General features: G+C 44.2%; 1 protein-coding gene across 1 annotated transcript in view; it reads right to left on the bottom strand.

Annotated features, from left to right (window-relative positions):
* LOC144783337 (maestro heat-like repeat-containing protein family member 2A) overlaps positions 1 to 24,992 on the bottom strand; it is a 204,267-nt gene that overhangs the window by 120,655 nt on the left and 58,620 nt on the right. Inside the window, exons 2-3 of the mRNA XM_078662362.1 lie at positions 5,358 to 5,485; positions 3,541 to 3,663 (exon numbers count right to left, since the gene is read on the bottom strand). Coding sequence (XP_078518488.1) covers positions 3,541 to 3,663; positions 5,358 to 5,485 — 251 coding nt within the window. The remainder of the gene's footprint in view (positions 1 to 3,540; positions 3,664 to 5,357; positions 5,486 to 24,992) is intronic.

The raw sequence follows: 24,992 nt of genomic DNA, 5'->3' as shown, positions 1-24,992 counted from the left end.
CACTTCCTCATTTTGGTTCGCCAGGATGTCAGTGGATGTTACTTGAGTTGTTACATTTATTTTGGTACCTAGAGTTTCCTTCTAGGTACAAAATGGTTGGTTGATGGCCAACCTCGGTTTGACAGCCGTTTACCAAATTTTGTGAGACATATGATTTGGAGGGTGGTGAGAATGACTGTGGTGGTGCAACGGTTGTTAGTCAGTATGTGGGGTATAGGTAATAATGTGAGTTAAATAATGTGAGTTTGAAATGTTGGTGGCATTGGTTGATAAGAAGAAAATAGTGTAAGATTTATAGGATATCTGGTGTACGTGTTAGTGTAAGGCATAGAAGGAGAAGAATTGTAGGTGATGGAATGTAGGCTATTTAAAAGTTTACAAAGGCATGCTTCTTATGGGTGGATTAAAAACAGGGGTCTCCAACTGGTTGATCGCAAGTTACTAGTAGCTCGCAGGCTGCTACTGAGTAGCTCACATATGATAATTGCCTGTCAACAAGCTTGAGGATATGCAGGTGCCATACAGATGACAAAGCTTTTTAAAACACTGTGCCCGTTTCTAAGATTTACTCAAAAGCTGAGAGTGCTGGATGATGCAGAATACCCTTTTCTGAAAAATAATTTCTTCATTTTCTACTTTCTTTCTAGCCTTTCTTTCCTTTTCTTTCTTCTTCCTTGCTTTCATGTCTCTTGTTCCTGTCTTAATGTATTTTATTCCCTCTTTCTTGCTTTCTCTTAATTTCTCCTTCTTTCTCACTTTCTTACTATTTGTTTACATTATTTCTTCCTTTCCCTCTTTTGGTGTGCATTCTTTTTCAGTTCTCTTTCTTTTTGGCAAAAGTTTCATATTGCCATATTTCTTTCTTTTTTCATTTCTACCTCTAGTTTCTACTTTTCTTCCACTTCCCCCTTCTTTGTTTCTTTCAAAGTTGTTCTTTCTTCTCCTATTTCAATCTCTTAATTGTTTCCCTATTTTTCTCTGCTTTTTTCTTTTCCAGGCTAATTCTTTCTTCTTCACCTTTCTTTCTCTCCTTGTTTCTCTCAGTAATTATTTACTTTGTTCTTTCATTCTTTCTTTTTTCTCCCATGTCTGTTTTTCTCTGTTTATTTTTCTATCTTCCACTCTTACTTGCTTTTGCTCCTTCTTTTCATTTGTCCTAACTCTGTCTTTTTCAATGTCTTTCTTTCTCCTCTTTTTTCTCTTATTGTTTCTTTTTCTCCCTCCTTTCGTTCAGTCTTATCTTTTTTCTCTGTCTTCATCTTTCCTCGTCTGTTATTCTTTTTCTGTCTTTTTCCTTTTGTTGTATTTACTTATTGTTCTTTTTTCTTTCCTACCCTCTTTTCTTTTATTCGTCAACTACTTGCCTTTTCTTCATCTACTACTGACCTTATCTCTTTCTTTCTGTTTTCTTTTAATTTCTTTCTCTAATTTTTTTCTTTTAATTTCTTTCCATAGTTTTCTTGTTGTCTTTTTTCTCTTACCTTCTTTCTTTTTGCGTTCTCTATTGTGCTCTTCATTTTTCTACTTCTCCTTCCTCCTTTGCCATACCTTCTTTCTTCCCTTCTTTTCAATCATTTCTTTCAAGGTTGGTTTCTGTATCTTTCATTTATTTTCTTCCTTAATTTCCTGTCTTGTGCTCTTTTCTCTGATTATTTTGTCCTCATTAGTTTTCTCTTTAATTTTGTTCCTTTTTCATTTCCTATATTTCGCTGCCTGTCTTTTTTATTTTCCTTTCTTTCTTTCTTTCTTTCTTTCTTTCTTTCTTTCTTTCTTTTTTCTTTCTTTCTTTCTTTCTTTCTTTCTTTCTTTCTTTCTTTCTTTCTTTCTTTCTTTCTTTCTTTCTTTTCTTTCTTTTTCCCTCATTCTATCATTCTTTCCTTTTGGGTTTTTTCTTTTCTCTTCCCTGTAATGTTATGGTATGTTAATGAATTTGTAAAGCACTTTGCTGCCCCAGCAATAGGGCATCCCAGCGTTAGTTCCAGGTCATATTGTGGTAGAAGAGAAGGGGTTGAGAAATAGGCCACAAATTCCCAAGTCTTCACTGCCTTCATGAAAGCCCAATGATTCTGGATACTCCTGATGGTCACCGGGAGCATGTTTGAGAAGGCCGGTGCCTTATCTCGGAACGAGCGCCCTCCTGCTCTTGCTTTTCTGACTTGGGGGAACAGAGGCCAAGTTTAGCTCTGCAGAACACAGCTCACAACGTGGGACTTACGGAAATAATACATTTGATAGGATAGGGGAAGTAGGGATTCTGTGTGCAAAGCACAGTGTCTTGAAGTGGATTCTCTTATCCATTGGGAGCCAGTGCAATATGTGAATAAATGTAGCAACTGAGCACGTCTGGGCATACCCACGTCTGGGCATACCCTTCCCACATAGGGTGAACAGCAAAACAAACAAGATGATGGACAGGGTCAAGACTGATTTGCAAATGGCCATGTCTGAACTGGGGTGGCTTGGTGAGCAAAATAACAATGGATTAAACCCAGATCTGTGACTGGGGGTGAATGTTTTGCCACTGTGCAACATTCCGTCCATCATCTTGTGTGTTTTGCTGTTCACCCTATGTGCGAAGGGTATGCCCAGACGTGGGTCCCGTGCTCACTAAGCCACTGGAGTCAAGCTATCCTGGCTGAAGATGGCTGATAGCCAGACGCCGGTCCTAGGATGCTTAATTCCGGTCCAGGGAAGACATGGCTTGGCAGTTCGGGCTGGACTGTTCACATGAGGCACAGGGTCAAGACTGATTTGCATATGGCCATGTCTGAACCTGGGTGGCTTGGTGAGCAAAATAACGATGGATTAAACCCAGATCTGTAACTGGGGGTGAATGTTTTGCCATTGTGCCACATTCCGTCCATCATCTTGTTTGTTTTACTAGAATATCTTTGTCAGTATATTGTCTGGCATACATATTCTGTACTAAACATTGTTGATAGAAGTTATCACCACATTTAGGTCAGGATATTGATGTCAAGTGATATTCTATATGTAATATTCCAATATATAATCCTATTAATTATTACATTCCCACCCACTGTAAAACTAAGTTGGTGCTCTCTTTTCAAGAGCTGTTATATTTCTTGCAGCTCCCACGATATCACCAATCCTGTGGTACATCCTAAAAAATCCCTTCTATTGCCACTGGGTAATTAATTAAACTTTTTCATGTCAGGAATATCTTGCTATTTGTTAGTGCCCCATTGGATCTCCCATGCATTTCTTCAGCTGGGCTCTCTACTCACATCCATTGTGGCATCAAGATAATCATCCTGTGTAAATTATTTCAGAACCTCTGGGAGAGCCATCTGTATAACCCTGTTAACGATATAATGGCACATCTGCTTGTTTCCATACTGACTACAGATCACAACAGAACTATTTGGGATACTAAAGGTCTGACTGAATGATCAGTAGTAATTCTGCTTTGCCACACAGGTAAAGATGCAGTGTTTTACAACTCCTGCCCTGAAGCTCCTGAGCTTTCCCAAGATTGAGTGAATAATTACCAGCTGTCGGGGATAACCTGTTGCTTACCGAGTACTTCAGGATGCTGTCCAGAGTGTCAGAAATCACCAACATGTTGCTCTCTGTCAAATCCCTTTGAGTGATGGTAGTGTACATAGAATGTACAATAGCTAGTTCCTGCAGGGGTGTTAACTGGGTAAAAAGCACATTTTATGCATCTGAACAACAGGGTCAATCAGGGACTTATTCACAAACTGTGACATACTATAAAATGCTTTTCTCAAACCCTATATCTGAAGACTTCTGCCTCCAACTCTCTTATCTATTCTACGAGGAGATCTATGCCCCTCATGTATACCTACTGTTTTTTTCTATCTGTAGGAAGGATAGGGGTGATTGGCTGGAAAATGGGGAACATTTATTATAAAATGGGAGGGATTTTGGAAAAGGTAAGGGGGTAAAGGAAGGATTAAAGAGGTGTTTAGGGAGGGACAAACACCTACCCACAACAAGGTAAGCTTGTTGATATTCACAAACTGTACTTACGTTATTACTTAAGCCATAAAGGTCATAAAACAATTACAAATGTTTTTCAGCCCAGATCTGGAGTAAGTGCAGAATCACACATAGCAAACCACTGAAATTGGAACACCATTCCATAACAAATAATGGAGATAAGGACGTAAAATAAAACCCAATAGAAATAAATGTTAGAAATACATGAACCTATTTTGAATTTAAAAAAAGATATATCTATATATATATATATATATATCTATATATAGATCAAGGCTTCACAAGCCAAACGCATAGATGTTTTGTCTGCCACTTGCTACGTTTCATTACATTTCATTTTGTTTCACGGAGTGCCTTCCCGGGTGATTCTTTCAGAGCAGCCCTCTTTCCCCCTTTGCTATTTTCAAATCCCCCTATCGGGATGTATGATGGGTTTCACATATAAAAATACACTCTTTTAAGATGTTCCTTTCACTGTTAAGCAAGGCCTGAAACAGGCAATGCCGAAATGCGTCTACTTGTTAATTTAAGAACAAACTGTGATCCCTTGAGTGCTCTGTGTTGTCCCATTGAACCTAAGTTGTAGTAAACCTTGTCAGCATATTTTAAGCAATAACACTGACTCAGGCCAATCTTTGGAGAATAGTTGTACATGTATATATGCTTGGAAATGGTGAAGTGACAAAAGCAGTAAAGTTACTACAAAGTCTAAGAGTAAATGTACACATGTATGTGTGTGTGGGTGTGTGTCCTTTTGTACTGGTAATCATTGACCTTTTTCTGGTGCTTCATTTTTCTCAACTATCCATACCCAGAGGAGGAACAAGCCATGAATGCTTGCTCTCTCAGAAATCTCTCCTTTATATGACACTCAACATTAACGGGGCCCAGGATGCTTGTTTTCGGGTGCGGGGAAGACCTGGCTTGGCAGTTTGGGCTGGACTGTTACAATGAGGCACAGGGTCAAGACTAATTTGCATATGGCTGGGTTTGAACTGGGTTTGCGAAGTGAGCTAAAGAACTATGATGGATTCAACCCAAATCTGTGATTGGGCTGAGTGACTGAGGGTTTCAGCGCTCTGTTCGTCATCTCCTTGTGTTTGCAGAAATGTGATATAACACTGCAATATCGCACAATAACTTATTTATACTGCACATTATAGCAACTCACTGCACTACAACCCAATACAACCTAAGCTATTACCGCTGTACTTCACACCACACAGTCCTTCACAGTACAGTAAAGCCTAGAATATCACACTACAGCACTACACAATATAACACAATGTTAGGCAACCACATATGTAGCTAAAGCTCACTGCCTCTCATTGCCTTGAGTGTCATGTAAAGCAATGGAGACTCACAGATACCTTTTTTCGATGTTCCAGGATTTTACAACCCAATAAAATGGTCTCATCTGGTTGGACAGAAGCAGACGTATCCAAAAAGCCCATTAGGCTTTCTATGTCCAAGCGCCGGACCGATTCCATCAGTCGAACTGTAATGACAACCCCAATAAACAGACACATGTATGAATACTGTCTAGGCAGATGTTGCTCTTTAGTCATTTAGAAAAACGTATCACAAGACATTTGTAACTCGCAGCGCAATCTGCATGAATTTTTAAAGGTAGGATAGATGTCCAAGATTCATTTGTGCTTGTGCAATTTATGTTGTATGTTATTTTTTTACGGCTTGATTACATATGGAATGTAGGTGTTATGCTCTCTATATATATCTGCTTATGAACTACTGGTAAAACTAGCATTGGCATAGGCAATAGATCTCAACCCCTAAATTTGGTCGCCACCTTTCCTTCCAAGAGAAAAATGCAGTAATATGTTGATGTTTCAAGAGTCTGCAGAGACCCAAAATAGGACTTTAAAAACAATTGTATGTATTAATTCGCAAAATGACTCTTCTTTCTTTGTTTACTTTAATCATTTGTCATGGATCAATAACTCACGCATAGAACACATTTAAATTGGTTTTCTTTTTATATTTGCTCTTTGAAGTATACACAGATAAGGCATAAAAATTCCTGCATTAGGTGATTTAGCTTATTTTTGTTCCGACTGATACATTAAAATGACAGTGGTGCTGATAGGAAAGAAGTTAGGTGGCAACCCTACCCCTGAACCATATTTGTTTTGCCAACTTTTTTTTAGATGACTTCTGTGGATGTACATTCAGTGTAATAAAAAGGGATCCCCTGAGTCTGGATAATGTTCCTAGGACAGGGCAACAGTAAATTCAATAATAACAGTTCCTAGACAACAAAATACCTATTAAAGATAAGGTTTCACACAAACAGTTAATAAACAAAGCCTCAGTATACTAACACAGCAAAAACATTTTTCAGAAAATATATATATTTTTTTATTTTGTTTCAGTGCATATAAATCAATTATTAAAACTAAAACAACATCAGCATACAATCATACCAAATAATACATATATCAATAATACATTAAAAAACTTGTGTTTCTAAAGATAAAAAATGACAAGGGTTTTTCAAGAATTAAAGTAGATACGGTGACACTCTCTACGAGCGTTTCGGCGTAACAACGCCTTCTTCAGGAGTTCCTCTTGAGATTCGAAATATAAACAAAAATATATACACATGAACATACATAATTGTATAACACAATGCTATATACTGGGGCTATTAGGATAAACTTGGTGCAAGAGATCGAGTGATGGACTAAAAAGTGACTATAAATTAACATTGCAACATGTAGTGTTAACAACACAATGAAATAAGCGACATTAAAGTTATACATGTGCAATAGAAGTTGAATTTAGAAGGAGGAAAGAATTACCACTGATAAGGTTGGAGTATAGGTAGTGTACAGAAAGAAAAAAGATACGTTAAATAGTTGCTCGTGCACAAAAAGTGCAAAGAAGCGAGGTGCACCCCAGATACCGAAGAAACAAGAAGGCATGGAGCTTTACCTAACAATGATCGCAGTCTATGTACTAGAAAGTGCTGGGTGTAGCATGCTCTGACTGATATAGCCGCTATTAAAACAGAGAAAGAGTGAAATGATTCAATGAGGTGTACTACCGCAGTACCAACTGAGAAGAATAAAAAAAGATCATGCCAAGGTACCTAATAATGGCAATGAAGGTGCGAAGTCAAAGATAGACGTCAACGCACCAGATGGATCTCAATAAAGCAACCTGGAGCCTCCATAAAATGTTATGAATTGATCACTCCAATTGCCCAAAAAAAGGATATCAAAGTGGAGGAAGGGACAGGCAGAGTCATATAAATACCTGTTCTGTTCTGAGGTACTCCAACAAGAGATTCAGTATAGTAGATTTCAAGTAAAAAGACTAGATAGCCGGATGATCGGGCACAAAGGAGCTGCAATGAATAAGTAAAGCCACATAAGCACTTGCATTTAGATGTCTAAAGTAGACTGCCATCCTATATGTACTATACTGTGATTACCTGTATGACGGCAGACCAAATGAAAATTCTGAGTCATGGATAACTCATCAGTGGATTCGTTAAATATGACGTCAAAGGCACCTACTTATGATAATCTGCAATAAAGGATAATGCGTTGTCACTAAATTGCCAACTAATCAATCAATCAATCAATCAATCATTTGTATAGCGCACTACTCACCCGGAGGGTCTCAAGGTGCTTGGGGAGGGGGGGTCCGCTACTGCTCGAACAGCCAGGTCTTGAGCTGCTTCCTGAAGGTGAGGTGGTCTTGGGTCAGGCGGAGGTGGGTCGGGAGGGTGTTCCAGGTCTTGGCGGCCAGGTAGGAGAAGGACCTTCCTCCTGTGGTGGCTCTTCGGATGCGGGGGACGGCGGCGAGGGCGTGGTTGGTCGATCGAAGCTGGCGTGTGGGAGTGTAGAAGTTGAGGCGGCTGTTGAGGTATCTTGGGCCTTGGTTGTGGAGAGCTTTGTGTGCGTGGGTGAGGAGACGGAAGGTGATTCTCTTGTTGACCGGAAGCCAGTGCAGGTCTCTTAGGTGTCCGGAAATGTGGCTGTGTCGGGGGATGTCGAGGATGAGTCTTGCTGAGGCGTTCTGGATCCGTTGGAGTCTCTTCTGGAGTTTGGCGGTGGTTCCGGCGTAGAGGGAGTTGCCATAGTCCAGTCGGCTGGTGACGAGGGCCTAGGTGACCGTCTTCCTGGTCTCGGTGGGGATCCACCTGAAGATCTTACGTAGCATGCGCAGGATGTTGAAGCATGACGAGGAGACGGCGTCGACTTGTCTGGTCATGGAGAGGGAGGAGTCCAGGATGAAGCCCAGGTTGCGTTCGTGGTCTGTGGGATTGGGTGCGCTGCCCAGGGCGGTGGGCCACCATGAGTCGTCCCAGGCGGAGGGTGATGGGCCTAGGATGAGGACTTCCGTCTTGTCTGAGTTCAGTTTCAGGCGGCTGTTCATCATCCACTCGGCTACGTCTGTCATCCCTTCGCGTAGGTTGGCTCTGGCGGTGGCGGGGTCACTGGTGAGGGAGAGGATCAGCTGGGTGTCGTCGGCGTAAGAGATGATGTTGAGGTTGTGTTGGCGTGCGATGGCCACGAGGGGGCTCATGTAGACGTTGAAGAGGGTGGGGCTGAGCGAGGAGCCTTGAGGAACACCGCAGATGACTTCAGTGGCTTCTGATCTGAACGGGGGAGGCGGACTCTCTGTGTCCTTCTGGCGAGGAAGGTGATGATCCAATCTAGTGCCTTCTCTTGGATTCCGACGTTGCTGAGGCGCTGCACCAGGGTGCGGTGGCAGACAGTGTTGAATGCTGCGGAGAGGTCCAGGAGGATGAGGGCCGCAGTTTCTCCGTTGTCGAGCAGGGCTTGGATGTCATCGGTGGCTGCGATGAGGGCGGTCTCGGTGCTGTGGTTGGCCCGGAAGCCGGACTGCGAGGGGTCGAGGGATCCATTCGTCTCGAGAAAGGCGGCAAGCTGCTTGTTGACGGTCTTCTCGATGACTTTGGCCGGGAACGGGAGGAGCGAGATGGGGCGGTAGTTTTTGAGTTCGGTGGGGTCCGCTGATGGTTTCTTCAGTAGAGCGCTGAGTTCGGCGTGCTTCCAGCTCTCTGGGAAGGTAGCGGTGGTGAAGGAGGTGTTGATGATGTCTCGCAGGTGGGGTGCGATGACAGCGTCGGCCTTGTTGAAGATGTGGTGAGGGCAGGGGTCGGTTGGGGATCCGGAGTGGATGGAGTTCATCGTGCGGATGGTGTCTTCGGTGGTGATCGGGGTCCAGGCGCGGAGGGTGGTTGTGGAGGTCGTTGGTGCGGTCGTAGGGTGCTTCGGTTGTGTGCTGAAGCTGTTGTGTATGTCTGCGATCTTGTTGTGGAAGTAGGAGGCGAGAGAGTTGCAGAGGTCTTGTGATGGGGTGATGTCGTTGTTTCCGGCGTTGGGATTGGAGAGCTCTTTGACGATGTTGAAGAGTTCCTTGCTGTTGTGTGCGTTGTTGTCCAGTCGTTCCTTGAATGCGGTTTTCTTGGTGGTATGGATCAGTTGGTGGTGTTTTCGGGTTGCGAGCTTGAGGGTGGTCATGTTGTCTGGTGTAGGGTCTCTGCGCCAGGCTCGCTCGAGGGCACGGCAGTTCTTCTTGGAGCTCTTGAGTTCGTCAGTGAACCAAGGTGCTTTCTTACTGCCGGGTCTGCTGGGCGGGGTCCTCAGTGGGGCGAGGTCGTCTGCGCAGTTGCTGATCCACTTCGTGAGGTTGTTGGCGGCCTGGCTGGAGTTCGTGGAGCTGGTGGGGGGGTCTTGGCTCAGGGCTGCGGCGAGCTGGTCGGCTGTGATCTTGTTCCAGTTTCTGCGTGCGACCTGTTGCTGGTGGTGGTGGATCGTGTTCTTATTGAAGCTGAAGTGGACGCAGCTGTGGTCCGTCCAGTGGATTCCGGTGGCGTGGCTGAAGGCGATGTGCTTGCTGGATGAGAAGATGGGGTCGAGTGTGTGTCCGGCGTAGTGGGTGGGGGAGGTCACCAGCTGCTTGAGACCGATGGTGGCGAGGTTGTCCAGCAGGGTGGTGGTGTTGCGGTCGTTGTTGTTCTCCAGGTGAAAGTTGAGGTCCCCGAGGAGGATGTAGTCAGCGGAGGGGAGGGCGTGCGGGCTGATGAAGTCGGCGATGTCTTCGCTGAATTGTGTGCACGGTCCCGGGGGTCTGTAGATGAGGGTGCCTCTGAGGGTGGTCTTGGGGTCGGTGTGGATCTGGAAGTGTAGGTGCTCGGCGGCTGTGAGGGTGTCGTCGGTGTTGGTCATGATGCGGATGGTGTTCTTGTGGACGATGGCGATGCCTCCACCGGTCTGGTTGACGCGGTCCCTCCAGGTGATCTTGTATCCGTCCGGGATGGCGATGGCGATGTCGGGCGCTGAGGAGGCATTCATCCAGGTTTCCGTGAGGAAGGTGACGTCTGGGGATGTAGTGTCGATCAGGTTCCAGAGTTGGACGGCGTGTCTGTGGACGGAGCGAGTGTTGAGCAGGATGCACTTCAGGTGGTTGCTGCTGGTGCTCGGTTTGGTGGGTGCTGGTGCCGTGCAGGTCCGGATGCAGGTGAACTTGCAGGAGTGGCAGCTGAAGGGTCCGTGGGTGCGTCTCAGTGTGGCTCGGTAGCAACCGGGGATCCGGCCGGGGTTGAGTGCGTTGAGGGTGGCTGCGTCGTAGGTCAGGCGGGTGGACTGGGGTCTGCGGGGGTCAGGGGGTCTGGCGCTGGCGCAGTCCAGGCGCGGATGGGCGCAGACGGGCTTACCTTTGGCGCACCTTCGGCGCTCAATCGGTGCTCCCGCTGCGCGCGTCCGCTGCGCGGTTGCTCAGGGGGCGTCATAAGTAAGGAGCCGGGAGGGCAGGTCAGCTGGGTGGCGGGAGTGGGGCGGCCAGTGGGCAGGGGGGGGCGGAGTCGCCTGGAGGTCAGTGGCGGGAAGGAGGGCCGAGGGCGGCTCAGAGGCGGCTGGGTCGTCTGGCGGCTGGAGAAGGACAGCTAACAGGTGGGGGAGGGCAGCAGAAGGGGGGAAATAGGGGTACAGAAGGCAAAAGGGGAAGGGGAGTACAGGAGGCAAAATACAACAGGCAAAAGGGGAGAACAGAAGGCAAAACGGAGGGGAATACAGACGGCAAAAACGGAGGCAGCAGGAGGGGGGGGAAGAACACAGAGGGCAATCGCAGTCAGAGGAGAGGTACACAGAAGGCAGCAGGCAGCGCACTGGCAATCAGGGGGCAGGAGCAGCGGTGGGTGGGGGCGACCTCGCCTGGAGCTAATAACAAAATTATAATGTACAGGGTGAGTAGAGACTATCTTTGCTCGCCCCATGTGAAAAATAACTTGAATGAGGGTGGGCTGACTCTAATCTAAAGAAGATGAATATGGGTCTCGATTCCCCCAAAATCATCTATCTTAGGTCGAAAGTTCCGTGGTGGTGTCAGTTATGTAAAACTACAGAACGATGTCAAAACAACCTACAGAGAGTCCCCTTAAAATGTCAGAGAGTACCCAGTGAAAGAAACAGTAGACCACATAGAAGGAATATTAAAGAAGGACCTCACGAAATAGGACCTGCCTGAAGTCAGCTGCCGAAATTATTGGCAGAGTATCGCACAAAAGGGGCAAGGCCGGAAATAATAACTTAAAGTTGCCAAAAACATGATATTTGAACGGGTCCTAATTCAATGTCCAAAAATTACCCAATGCAGTCAGACTTCAAACAGAAATCACGTAGTACTTACTTAGAGCCTCGCGTATGTGGACCAGCCTGGAATCGGCTGCCAGGATAAATGGTTTGCGGTTCTTAGTAGCACGGTATTTAAAGCCACAAATCTTGTTTGGCATCTGAGAAGAAAGCGCACGAATAATAGACGCAATGTGAAAACATTTGATTAAGGATACGAGCGTAGGATGACTGGTACGCTAACCTACTGAAAGACTGGCGCCAATCAAATATAATAATAAAAAGAAAAGAAAGACCTTAAAAAGCGGATAGAGGATACAAACATAAAATAACTGGTGCGCTGGCCTAAGGAAGGACTAGCGCCGAGCAATGTAATAATAAAAATAAGAAAAGGATTTAAACAAAAGAATTTAAACAAACAGATGCGCATAATGATGAAAATAGGCAATAGAGGAATTATTCCGTAACGAATATTTCAAGTATCCGCTGAGATAAAAAATGTATCGATGGTAATATATAAAAGTGAATAATACTGAATAAAAAGATTAAAACAGATACTAAAATTAATAATACGAAAAGAAAAGAGGATGTAAATATTAATGTGATTGCTAGGAAATTTCAGAACAGAGTACTATTATGTCATTACGTGACTAAGGGCTCAATAATTGGAAAATTCCAAAAAAGATTCTGCTATGTCGAAATAATTAGTTGCTCAAATGTCAGGTATTATACTTAATTGCATTTTCCCAAGGGATGTCGTTATTTAATCCCTTGATGTTTGCTGCCAAAGAAAAGATCCAAAAGACCTCCCGTTTTTTAAGGTAGTCTTCTGTTTTGATACTGCTATTATTCTCAAAATTTTCAATAATAAACCAACGTATGTCGTTTGGTTTATGTTGGCAGTCAACATAGCGTTTTACTAGGGGTGCATTGATTTTCGAAGTATGTATCGCTGATCGGTGTTCAGTTAACCTGATGCAAAAAGATCTCGCTGTCTCACCCACATAACCTAATCCGCAGGGACAAACCAAAAGATAAACAACGTTCTTGGTTTTACAATTTGAGAACCTGCGGGGTCGGATGGTATATCCTTGATAGAGGATGTACACACATTCACAGTTGTCAGCTTTGAATGGATTTTCTTATGCTTTAAGAAAATCCATTCAAAGATGACCCCTGCACATGAACATACAGCCATGTCAGCCATCTTAGAATGGATTTTTTTAAAGCTGATAAAAATGCATTGGGAAATGTCTGTCGGGTATACTTGTGCATGTGGAAGCACCGGCAGACATCTTGGAATGTTTAAAAACATTTTATGATTACTGTCTCCCAATACAACAGTTTGCTGAGCTAAGAGCCCGAAGTCTCTGGAGGGTCAAGGGAATGTTGAGGGGGCAGTCTTAACAAAGAGAGGGTGGTAACAGAAGATCTGGCAGCAGGAGAAAAGAAGAGAAAATAATACTTCATATGCACTGCAGTGCAATATCTGATGCCTGTAGTGGAAGGAGTCATGCCATACAATCAAAACTGAGTTAGTAGAAAAGGCTCAAATGAGCGACAAGCACAATAATAGGGCGGAAAGCCATCATAACAGTAGCAGAGAAGTGAGAGAGACAAGAAAACCATCTAATCATGACGAAAGAACTGACAAAAAACACAAAGACTACTTTTGGTTTTGTATTGCTCAATAGGTCTTCAACAATAGACATCTAAAACTAAAGAGACCTAAAAATAACCCCAAAACAAGAGAGTCAGACAGACTCCTTTTTCTAGGTTATTGGGGCAGGTGGAACAACTGATTTAATTTTTGAGTGATGTACCAGTCAGTGGCTGGCATATGGCATGTTATCATATAGATTCTTGGAGAATACATCACAAACATATTTAGGTAATTTAGGTAATCGAAAGCTATCATCGCCATCCCCTATTACAATTGGTGTACCACAAGGATTAACTCTTTCCCCAAGTCTTTTTAACCTCTACATGGAACCGCTGGCTGAGATTCTATGACAGCCAACATCTTGTTTCATATGTATGCTGACGACACACAGATCTACATTAAAGTCTCATCACTGGAGGAGATCAAGTCGATGAATGAAGCGCTAACGATGACCATTCAATTGCTAATAAGTAATTAACGTAAACAAAATGAGCAAATAACTGAATTCTAATGAATCCCCCCCTGCAAAATCTCTTCTGAAATAAAGGAATGACCACACTGATCACCGTGCTTAACTGCACCCAGACCTTAGTCGACTCACTAGGAATCATGTTGGACAAGAACCTTAACATGCAAAGCCACATCAACTTGACGGATAAAAACGCCTGGTACCACCTGAGTTGGCTTAGAAAACTGAAACCATTCCTATAAACGTCAGACCTCAAAATGGCAGTTCAGGCGTTGATCATCACGAGTATCGAATACAGTTATTCAACTTTATCTGGCCTGCCCAAGACCTCAACAGCACCGCTAAAAGCTTGTCTCAACACAGCCACAAGACTCATACCTAGATCTAGAAATTGTGATCACATCTATCCACACTTAAAAGCTCTGAACTGGCTACCATAAGATGCCAGAGTACAACTCAAACTGGCCTGTATCACACATAAGGCGCTACACTCAAAAACACCGGCATACCTTGCCCAGAAAGTGATGATATTCGGAAGAGGCAGGTAATCCAGAGGCGCAAAAGATCTTGTGCTGGAACCGCCGTGCTTCCAGTAGAAGAAAGCTTTCTCAGGCACCGCACCCAGAATCAGGAACTGCTCCCGACCAAACATTAAAAGAATACCATTCTATTCAAAATTCAAGAAGGAAGTTAAGATCTTCCTGTGGAAAAGTGAATTTTGCCCTGTTATATGTGCCTACGTGTTCCCCATCCTATGTTATATGTGCATGATCGATATGCATATATCCCCCTATGATCGATTAAAGACGCAATTATAGTTGTGTCCAGCTCTAGTATGCCAGTATCCAGTTCTCGTGAAAGCAACGAGTATTAGGCCTATGTTGCCACGTTTTACAGTGTGCACGTTAATTCACCGCATTGTCCCTGTTCCTAGGCCTCAAAAGGGCCCGGACACCAGATTCAAGCTCCAGTCTCCTGAACCCACTCCGAGGAGCGATGCAGCCCCCACCTGCATCCCTGACCCTTCACTTACTTCCTGCCAAGCAGCGCGGTGCCCGGCCTGGCTCTGCCTGCCTGTCTGCCAAGAATATGTTATGCTTCTAGTTATCAGTCCAGCTTTCCTTCTTCGCATTCCTAAGCTGCTGAACCGCATAAACAGTTTCAGCTATAGTCTAGTCTTTCTGTCTCCATGCAAGAGAGTTACCGTATTAATATTCATAGAAGATTCATAGCACACGCAATACATGTAGAATATATGCATGCACCAGCCTTAGTGTCAAGTAGCCTTTGCCCTGATAACTTTTGGATTCTATCAACATGTACTCCAAACACCAGATACCAGATATGCTATAGGTACATGTCGTCCTGACACCGCAGACTTTAGTCTCCTCTTCTAGTGTAGAAGTCATAGCCCCCAGTTCTCCCCGGTAACACGTCATTGCCCGTTTGCGCGCACCACTAGGTTAAAGGTCCCAGCTGCTCAGGTAGCCCCCTCCATGTTTCCGCCCCATTCATGACACTTCTGTGACGTTCCTCATCACATGTCTATGTTCACGCCTTCTTTTCACGCCCATGTGTTCTTATCTTACGCTTGTCACTAGTTACGCCTACTGTATGCAATGTAATGGAAATGTCTTACTATATATATGTATGTTTAATTGTAAGCGAGCGCTGCAGCTGCCTCTCTATTTTATTTCAGGCTGTCCCGATCCAGTCCCTTTCCCTTTTTGCCTGAATAAATCCTTCTGACTCGGACACATCGGATCCTGCCTCTTATTTATTGAGCTATCTGTTATTGTTAATGTAATTCAAAAATAGTCCCGGTATTATTTATTTATATACCACATAATGGCGCCCGAATAGGGACGAGCCCCTTCCTCACGCGCTGGCGATGCAACGCCGGTCCCCTGACCCTCTGCAGCCGTGACGGAACAATACCGTGCACGTGCAGATATTTCTGCTTCAAGTCTCCCTCAGGCCCACGGAGGAGACGGAGACTGCGGTCCGACATCCAGACGAAGCGGTGTGGAATGCGGTTCGTCCCGACCAGAGCCCAAGCCGAGAGTGCAAGGTCCGAAGTATCCGGAGGCCCACCTGTTTCCGAAGTCCGAAGTTCGTAGTTCGACGTCGTAGCAGTCCAGTCCAGTCCGAGGCCTTCCAGTTTCTGCTTCCCGGTGAGTACCGTTGCGGGGGAAGTATCTAGACAGGATCATTAGTTTGTTCCTGGTCCGTTGGGTTTGGATACGCAGATCCATTACGAAGTATTCACCTAAAAGTGGGTACGGTATGACGTGTCTCTTTATGGGACCGGTATGTTCTGTACTGTTTTAGCAGTGCATCCAGTAACTCTAGTAAGTCCGTTCTCGAGAAATTCATGTGTATGTGTATCAGGTAGTATTCTGTTCCAACCGTTATTTATGTATTTTTATGTCGTGGTATGAGTGATCTGTTTGCCATTTATTTATTGTGATTATTGTGTATTGTGTTCGCAAGTAAACTCCTGAAAATGCCTCTGTTCTCGAAATTACGTCAGATAAAGACCAGAAAAGGGTTACTCGAAGAAGCAGTTCCTGTCCCCCCTAGGGACAGTCCTGGACATTTTATGTATCACAAGCATGGCTTAGATGCCATATTATATCTAGACTTATGGGCGGACTATACCAAAGATCTTGAAGAGAAATATAGATGGCCTGTATCAGGTACATGGGATGCCGAGTGCATCATGCGAGTAGAAGAAGCATTATGGAAAAAGAAAGCCAGACAGTCCCAGAAAGATGCCATCGAGTTATGGCGCAAAGAATCTCATAAAAGAACCGAAAAAGAATTCAGAAAAACAGAATTAAGTAGGGAGTCCGCAGAAAAAGCCCAAGAAAGGGAATTAATAGAAGAAGGTGAACGAGTTAGATCAGAACAGTCAGACAGACAGAGAAATGCCCTTATTAAAGGTATGTATCCTCTTCTTGCCGAGGGCTTGCCGAAGGCAACCCCGGAAGCACCCTGTAATTTACCGCCGCCATTGGTCCCGACTAAGCTACGTCATAAACCGACCGCAGCTGATATTTTTCTTTCGTCCTATTTGGACGACACAGTCCCAGCCTATGCAAATCCTATTCCGCCTGCTCCCGTTAATAATGTAATTCCTGTCCCGCCAACCACTGTTCCCGGGGGCCAAGTTCATGCTCCGGCACCCCCGGATCAGCCCACATTACATGTACCCGTTTTGCCAGTCACTCTACCAGCCCGTACAGTATTCACCGACGATTCTAGTTTAGGTGCCGCGGGGGGAGGTTCTCCTCGCACCCCGCCTCAGCCAAGACGTCTGACGCTCCATGACCTAGCGTTACAGCGTACGCCAAAAGTGTCTACATACGTAGATATCACGCGACTTCTTACTGACTGTCGTTATGATCCAGTTCCAGGCGAAGATCACATGGTCATATATTCATTGCGTTTAAGACGGGTTGCCAGTTATTTGGTCACCCTACCCGATATGGGAGAACATCTAGACAGAATATATCGTTTTATCCGTACAGGAGAGAATCCAGGAAGTATTCACGAAGCCATGGTTCAAAGAAAAGTCGAGACTCAGCTCATGATTTTAAAGTTTTTGATTAACTGTTTAATAAGAGAACAAGATTGTCCAGATAAAGATCAAGAGGAAATGAAAGTCCTGACTAGGTGGAGTGACAATATAGCCGATGGAAAACACAAGACACAAGGTTGTATAGAGAGTATGTACAAGAAAATTCGTAGGGAAATCATAAGTATACACGAGAAACGAGAAGCAAAAAGAGCAACCGAGAAAGAGTATGACTCTTCTACTGAAGAGGTAGACAACGAGAATCCCGACAGAATAGCGTATGTAGGTAGAACTAGACTTTCCGACCGACATTCACGCCTAGATTACAAGAAAACTTTTCCTCCTCCAGTACCAGAACAGTGTTCTCTTGAGCAAATATTCCAAGCTACCGATCATATCCTGAAATCACGAATAGGTTATAGCGAGCTCAGTACCATGCATGAACAAGAACTAGCCCGATCAGCAGTCCGATGGACTAGTGATTCTACCACGTTTCCAGATGAAATAGTGGCCCAAACGTTTCTGAAACTGCCCCCAGCCGAGCAGCGACTGGTGGGTACGTATATGATTCAGCACCTCATTACACTGTATGAGGAACAGCATTCTGATCCAGGTCCTTTACATGATGTATTAAATGAATTACTCCAGAACAGATGGAAAGGTCTAGGTACCGATTTAATTAGTGTCATTCTAGAACAGCGCCACAAATACCGAACGTTTCTGAATCCACATTTTGTTCATGTCTCACCCCCAGAAGGAAAATCAGTCTACATAGATAGACAGAATCCGTTACGAGAAGTGCATCCAGTCAAGAAAGAGGGGGGTGGTCTAGAACGAGTATTTGTTTACACCCCTATCACGAAAATAGAACTCTTGGAAATGAAAAAGTTAATTCCCTGTCATGATAAAGATCCAGCAGGGTTTCACCGTGAATTAAAGGACATGCTCCGTATGGGAGAATACACGTATCCTGATATCATTAAAATGTTAAAGGTCCTGTTGCCTGCGGGCATATATGAAAAACTCAAAGAAAAAGAATGGGAGGTGGGAGAGAAAAAGATAGATTGGACAGCATTAGAAACTGAAGATAATACACGAGTACCAGGTACCGGTCTTGGGGATAAAGCCAAGGCTTTGCCCGAATTGTTAATACAAGTTTTGCCAAGATTACTAGCCACGAAAAAGGAAGATTGGGATGCCATCTCAGCCTGTAAACAGAAACAAGACGAAGATACTAGTGATTTTTATTCTAGATTTGAGAAATGTTTCATTATTAATAGTGGTCTGAAAACAAGTAGTGAGTCGTATCCCCATCTTTTTGTTACCAAGCTAGTCGAGAATTCAAGTCCACAAGTTAAAAATCGAGTACTGAAAGTCGAAAGTACCTGGCAAGCTAATACTCCGTCACAGATGTTCCAGATGCTCCAGTATCACCAGAACAGAATCAGGGAAGAGCAGGAACATGAAAGGAGACGTATGAAAGACACGAAAATGAAAGTATTAGTTGCACAGTCTGTTCCGCAAGACAGTCAGAAGAGGGGTCCAAATCAAGCCAGTCATCCTGCAGCTCCCGTTAAAGGGACATGCAATTACTGTAAACAGCCAGGTCATTATATAAACGAATGTGCAGTTCTGAAACACAACATAGCTACTGGTAAGACTAAAGAAAGACCACGTCCGTCTAGACAAGAACAAGTTTCACAGACTTCCCAGCCACCACAGAATGCACAACAGACAGTTACAGTACCGCAGCCTATAGCTGCCACACAACACGTTACACAACAGATGTACCAGTATGCACAGTCAGAATATCCAGATTATCAGCCATATTCATGAAACAGCCTAGAGAGGGAGGTAGGCTTGCCTCTCATCGAGATTCCTGTAGATCAAGAGGGTCCCTATGTACATAGTCAAGTATTAGGGAAAGACAGAAAGTTTCTGATTGATACAGGGGCAAGTAGGACTACCATCAGTCATGACGAGGTTCCAGGGGCTCCGCTCTCAGGCTCTAGAAATGTTTCCCTTGGATTTTCAGGAAAGCCTATTGTTAATGAAATATCGAAACCAGTTACTCTAGAAGTTGGTCCATTGTCCCGAACTACAGACTTGATACTCACGAAATCTTGTCCAGAAAATGTATTAGGCATTAAAACACTGAAAGAAATAGGAGCAGTAATATGCTGCTCCCCAGAAGGGGTACGTCTGTTTCTGCGTGATTTTAAAGGTCATTATGTATTACGTGATTTTGATCCAAGATTATTGAATGTACCACAGCATTTATGGGCGCAAGGTCCAACTGATGTAGGTTGTATGCATATCACACCCCATCGTGTGACCCTGAAGCAAGGTGTCGTTTTACCACGAATCCGACAGTACAAATTGCCACCTGAGGCTGTAGCAGCCTTATCCAAAATTATTGACGAGCTTATTGTTAAAGGAGTGGTTGCAGAAACTGACTCCAATGTATGTAATTCTCCTATCATTCCAATTCTGAAACGTACTGATCCAAATGCACCTCCAGTATATCGATTAGTGATTGACCTTCGAGAACTTAATAAATGTATTATACCCCAGTACCCAGTGGTCCCAGATATTTCTTCCCTATTGACAGCCATTGATTCTGAAGCCACATTCTTTACAGTTATCGATCTCAAGAACGCATTCTTTAGTGTGCCCATTCACCCAGACAGCCAGTTCCTTTACGGATTCTGTTTAAATGGAAGAAGCTATCAATTCACACGAGCACCTCAAGGTTTCACAGAAAGTCCTAGTATTTACAGTCAAGCACTTAAAAGACAACTAGACAATATTCACATGCCAGCTGACACTGCCCTGCTCCAGTATGTCGATGATCTACTGATCACAGCCCGTTCTGAACGTGACTGCGAACGTGCGTCACTTACAGTCCTGTATTTCCTGGCCGAAATGGGGCACAAGGTGTCCCCTTCCAAATTGCAATTCTGTGTCCAGCAAGTGGTCTACTTAGGACACTTACTGTCCAAGAGGGGTAGGCAGTTGACACCTGACCGTATCCAGTTAATAGCACATCTTCCGCAGCCCAAGACACAGAAGGAGGTACGAGCTTTTATCGGCCTCACTTCTTACTGCAGACAATGGATTCCTCAGTATGCATTTCTAGCCAAGCCACTGATACAGTTAACGACACAGGAGGCAGCCGTATCGACTGTCCTCCCTTGGACCCAGGAACATACACTTGTTTTTAATGAGTTAAAGAAAGCTTTATGCCAAGCACCTGTACTAGCAACACCGAACTACAGTAAGCCTTTTACACTTTTTGTTACTGAACGTGATGGTACTGCATTATCTGTTCTTACACAAGATCAAGCAGGACAATACAAGCCCTGTGCTTATTTTTCTAGCACATTAGATCCGGTGGCCCAGGCTCTGCCTGCGTGCTTCAAGTCAGTTGCAGCCACAGCTCTAGCTATCAGACAAAGTGATTCCATAGTGTTAGGACACTCCCTGACAGTACAAGTTCCACACTCCGTGGAAGTTCTTTTAAACCGAACACAGACTCAGCACTTGACAATTGCACGTTTAACAGGTTATGAACTGACACTGTTCCAGCCACACATAGAAATCAGACGCTGCAACATTTTAAATCCAGCTACACTGTTACCGTCAGTTACTTCGAATCCTGCCACACACGACTGTGTGGAAGTTGTTAACACCATGACAAAGCCAAGACAAGACTTGACAGACATTGCATTACCTGATCCCGACCTGACACTCTATGTGGATGGTTCATGTATGAGAACAAGTACAGGAGAACTAGTAGCCGCGTATGCAGTGACTACTGAAACCCAAGTTATAGAAACACATCGTATTGATACCCTGTCTGCTCAAGCAGCAGAGCTCGTCGCTCTGACCCAAGCCTGCATACGTGCCAAGAACCTGAAAGTTAACATATACACAGATTCACGTTATGCATTCGGAGTCGTACACGACTTTGGAGTGCTCTGGCAAGAAAGAGGTTTTATGACTTCTCATGGAACCAAGATTCAGCATGGTCCCCTCATTCAAGCTCTGTTAGATGCAATACATTTACCGACAGCTATCGCTATCATGAAGTGCAAGGCACATACGAAAGCCACTGATATCATTTCCCAGGGTAACGATCTAGCAGATCGAACAGCCAAGCTTACAGCTCAGACTCCAGACATTACAGTTAACACGATACCGACACTCACTCCAGATCAGACTACTTGTATGACAGTTAAGGACCCTACACAAGATATCATAGATATTCAGTTACATGCCACTTCCGATGAAATCAAGAAATGGTCCGAACAAGGAGGGGTCCAGACAGATCAAGGATGGTTGACGAAGGGAAAAGCCACATGGTTTCTCCCCGACTCTATGGTTCAAGTCATTATTAACACCGCACATAGTCCAGCACATTTAGGAGAAAAAGCCATGTTAGACAGCATCCAGAACCTCTGGTTCAACAAGCATTTACGAGCAGCAGCCAAACAGAAAGTGCGTACCTGCATGATATGTTGTCAGTTTAATCCAGGTAAAGGTGTCCCGGTGGAACAAGGTGGATTCCATCCTCCTGACCACCCTTTTGAAGTCCTCCAGATGGATTATATTCAGATGGAGCGATGTCGAGGTTTCAAGTATGTCCTCGTAGTTGTATGCGCTTTGTCCAGATGGACAGAAGCATATCCAGTTCCAGATTACACAGCTGCGACCACTGCCAGGCAGTTGGTTCGTGAGTTCTTTCCCCGCTATGGATTACCTAGGGTCGTGTATTCAGATAACGGACAGCCATTCTCATCCGAGCTCATGAAACAAGTATCCCTTCTGTTAGGGTACCAGTGGAAGTTCCATTGTGTACGCCATCCTGAAGCAGCCGGTCTCGTAGAGAGACATAACCAGACCCTGAAAATCCGCATTGCTAAAGTGTGTGCAGAGAAAGGTGTAGATTGGATAGTAGCACTGCCAGTTGCCCTTTTTTATATGAGAATGGTTGCTCATTCCCGTTCAGGTCTATCTCCGTATGAGATAGTGTTTGGTCGTCCCCCAAACATGTGGGGTACACCTAGACCCCGTACCATTATCGATGTTGACAGTAATATGCTGACAGATTACCTTGCCTCCTTGATGTCTGCACTACAATCTTGTCGTTCACAGGTTGCCGCTGCATTTCCAGACAACACCGAAGTAAAACCGCATGAAGTCGTTCCGGGTGATTTTGTGCTGGTTCGCAATTTTGATCGTTCAAGTCCGCTGGAGCCCCGCTGGAAGGAGCCCCGCCTCGTTCTTCTCACCACCCGGACAGCAGTGAAATTGGAAAACCGAAAAGGGTGGCTACACGCCAGCCATGTGAAAAAGTTTCATGGACTTAAAGCAAAGACTTTTCTCAAGGACTGCCCCGTTCTCAAGGACTGCCCAGACTCTGAATCTAAACTTCCCCTGTTAGAGAAAACTCCGCAGCAGGAGTATAAATCCAAGTTGAGGTCTAGTAAGTCAGCCAGTTTAATTGTCTAAGTCCCTCTCGGGTGAAACGGTTAGACAGGTTCCTGACATGTATGAGATAGACCCACACAGTGAGAGAGTTAGTCAAAACTCTAAGAGAATACGCTATCGAAAGAATCTTTGCAGCCGATGTATAGTTACTCTGTTCTTTTTATTGTTCCTGAGTCTTATGGTTACTTGTATAAGTTATGCTTTACATTTATGTTTTCCTATCTCACATGTACATATGTTTTCTAATGTTACAGTAGAGCACACATTTAGTGATCTGCCTCCTCACGAGTTATCCTATCGTCTTGCTATGCGTAATAATACTTTTATCCGAATGCTGCACTATTCACACCAGACCAGCAATGCCACTAATTGTTGGGTGTGTGGTCGACTCCCCCCTTTCCAGACACCGAAGGGAGTTCTGCCACTCTTTCCTTATCCGTTTTCACATAATGGTTCGTGTGGAGCATGGTCCACGTTAACGTCATCCTCAACTGATATGTCCCTTCTGAATAGAACATGTTTTCCAGACAAGCAAGGTCTTTCCCATAGAACAGGGTTAGATCTAGAAAACGAAGTATATAATTTAGGTAATTATTCCTCGAATTTCATGGTCCTGAATGTTCAGTCCGATACTACTCCAGACAAAACAGCAACAGCAAAAAGAGGGGTGAACAGGGGATAACATGCGCTGGGAAAGAAAAATGCGTACAATCACAATAATTAGTAAGCTTCCAAGGATCAGATTCTGGTCACCCCACCAGAGTCAAAACCTGCGACACCAAGGGGCCACAGTTAACCAATATAAACAAGCACAAGATCCTGAGCTGGAAAAAGTTCAAATAAGTTCAAGTAATCAAGTCCCAATATTTTAGGTGCTCCTCATTTTATTCTTCATGAAAAGATTTTTCTTTCATTCAATTGATGGAGTCCAATCTTCGTATATTTACAAGTGAAAAACCACAACCAACGCCAACACGTGTTTCGTCTAGGTCGTTAAGACCACTAGACTTCGTCAGGGCAAAATTTATCAATAGCAAGCTTCCAATAAGTAAGCGTAGGCGTATTTGTTCAGGCAGAACAATTAATAAGTTTCCAAAATGGAGCGTCTAGCACAAGGCAATTGTCCCAGGTAAGGGACAGTCAGTCCTCAGATCAAAAACATATATCCTTCCAATCCGAAGCTCCTAATAGATCCTCCGAGTACGGGGTCCAGGTTGAAGAGACAGTACCTTCCTTTGCAAATCACGGCGTGAAGCTTGCTATTGATAAATTTTGCCCTGACGAAGTCTAGTGGTCTTAACGACCTAGACGAAACACGTGTTGGCGTTGGTTGTGGTTTTTCACTTGTAAATATACGAAGATTGGACTCCATCAATTGAATGAAAGAAAAATCTTTTCATGAAGAATAAAATGAGGAGCACCTAAAATATTGGGACTTGATTACTTGAACTTATTTGAACTTTTTCCAGCTCAGGATCTTGTGCTTGTTTATATCGATACTACTCCAGACTTGCCTGCTATCTCAGTTTTACCAGTCAAAGGCGAATTATGTGTCAGAAAGAATGGTTCCGCACATGTAGGACATAGTGATTGTACTACTGTGGTCAAGTATAGTGACAGTGGGAAATCTATTTTCAAAGCCTCACGTCATTTCTTATTTTGTTTGTGGTCAGACCGCATATGTTCGTCTGCCCCTCGATTGGGATGGAACATGTTATATTGCCTTCCTACTGCCACCAGTTTTTCTAGCCCCATCTGATTATCACAGAAACACACATCTAGTACACGTTAGACATAGAAGGGAGACCGAGTCCCCAATTGTCGATCAAACTGAAACTGCTCTAGAACAGTATCAAGACTTCAATAAAGGTTTCTTTTTCTTCATAGGCCCTGTCCAGAATAGTAAGCTAATACGTAGGCTAACCAGAACCCTTGAAGCAGTAGTGAATGAGACTACTTCCGCTCTAGGTAACTTAACCGAAGAGCAATCTGCTATGCGTTTTGTTGTGCTCCAAAATCGTCTCGTTCTTGACGTCATACTGGCCGATAGAGGAGGAGCTTGTAGAGTCATCGGATCTAGTTGCTGCATTTTCATTCCTAATAACGCGCCGTCTGTTTATTCAGCTATAACCAGACTTCATAAAATTGCCCATCAGTTACACCAGAATCCAG

The sequence above is a fragment of the Lissotriton helveticus genome, chromosome 9 (genome assembly GCF_964261635.1).
Source record: "Lissotriton helveticus chromosome 9, aLisHel1.1, whole genome shotgun sequence".
Taxonomy (NCBI): domain Eukaryota; kingdom Metazoa; phylum Chordata; class Amphibia; order Caudata; family Salamandridae; genus Lissotriton; species Lissotriton helveticus.
Note: the sequence above shows the minus strand (reverse complement) of the source record. Positions and strands in the feature narration are given on the sequence as shown.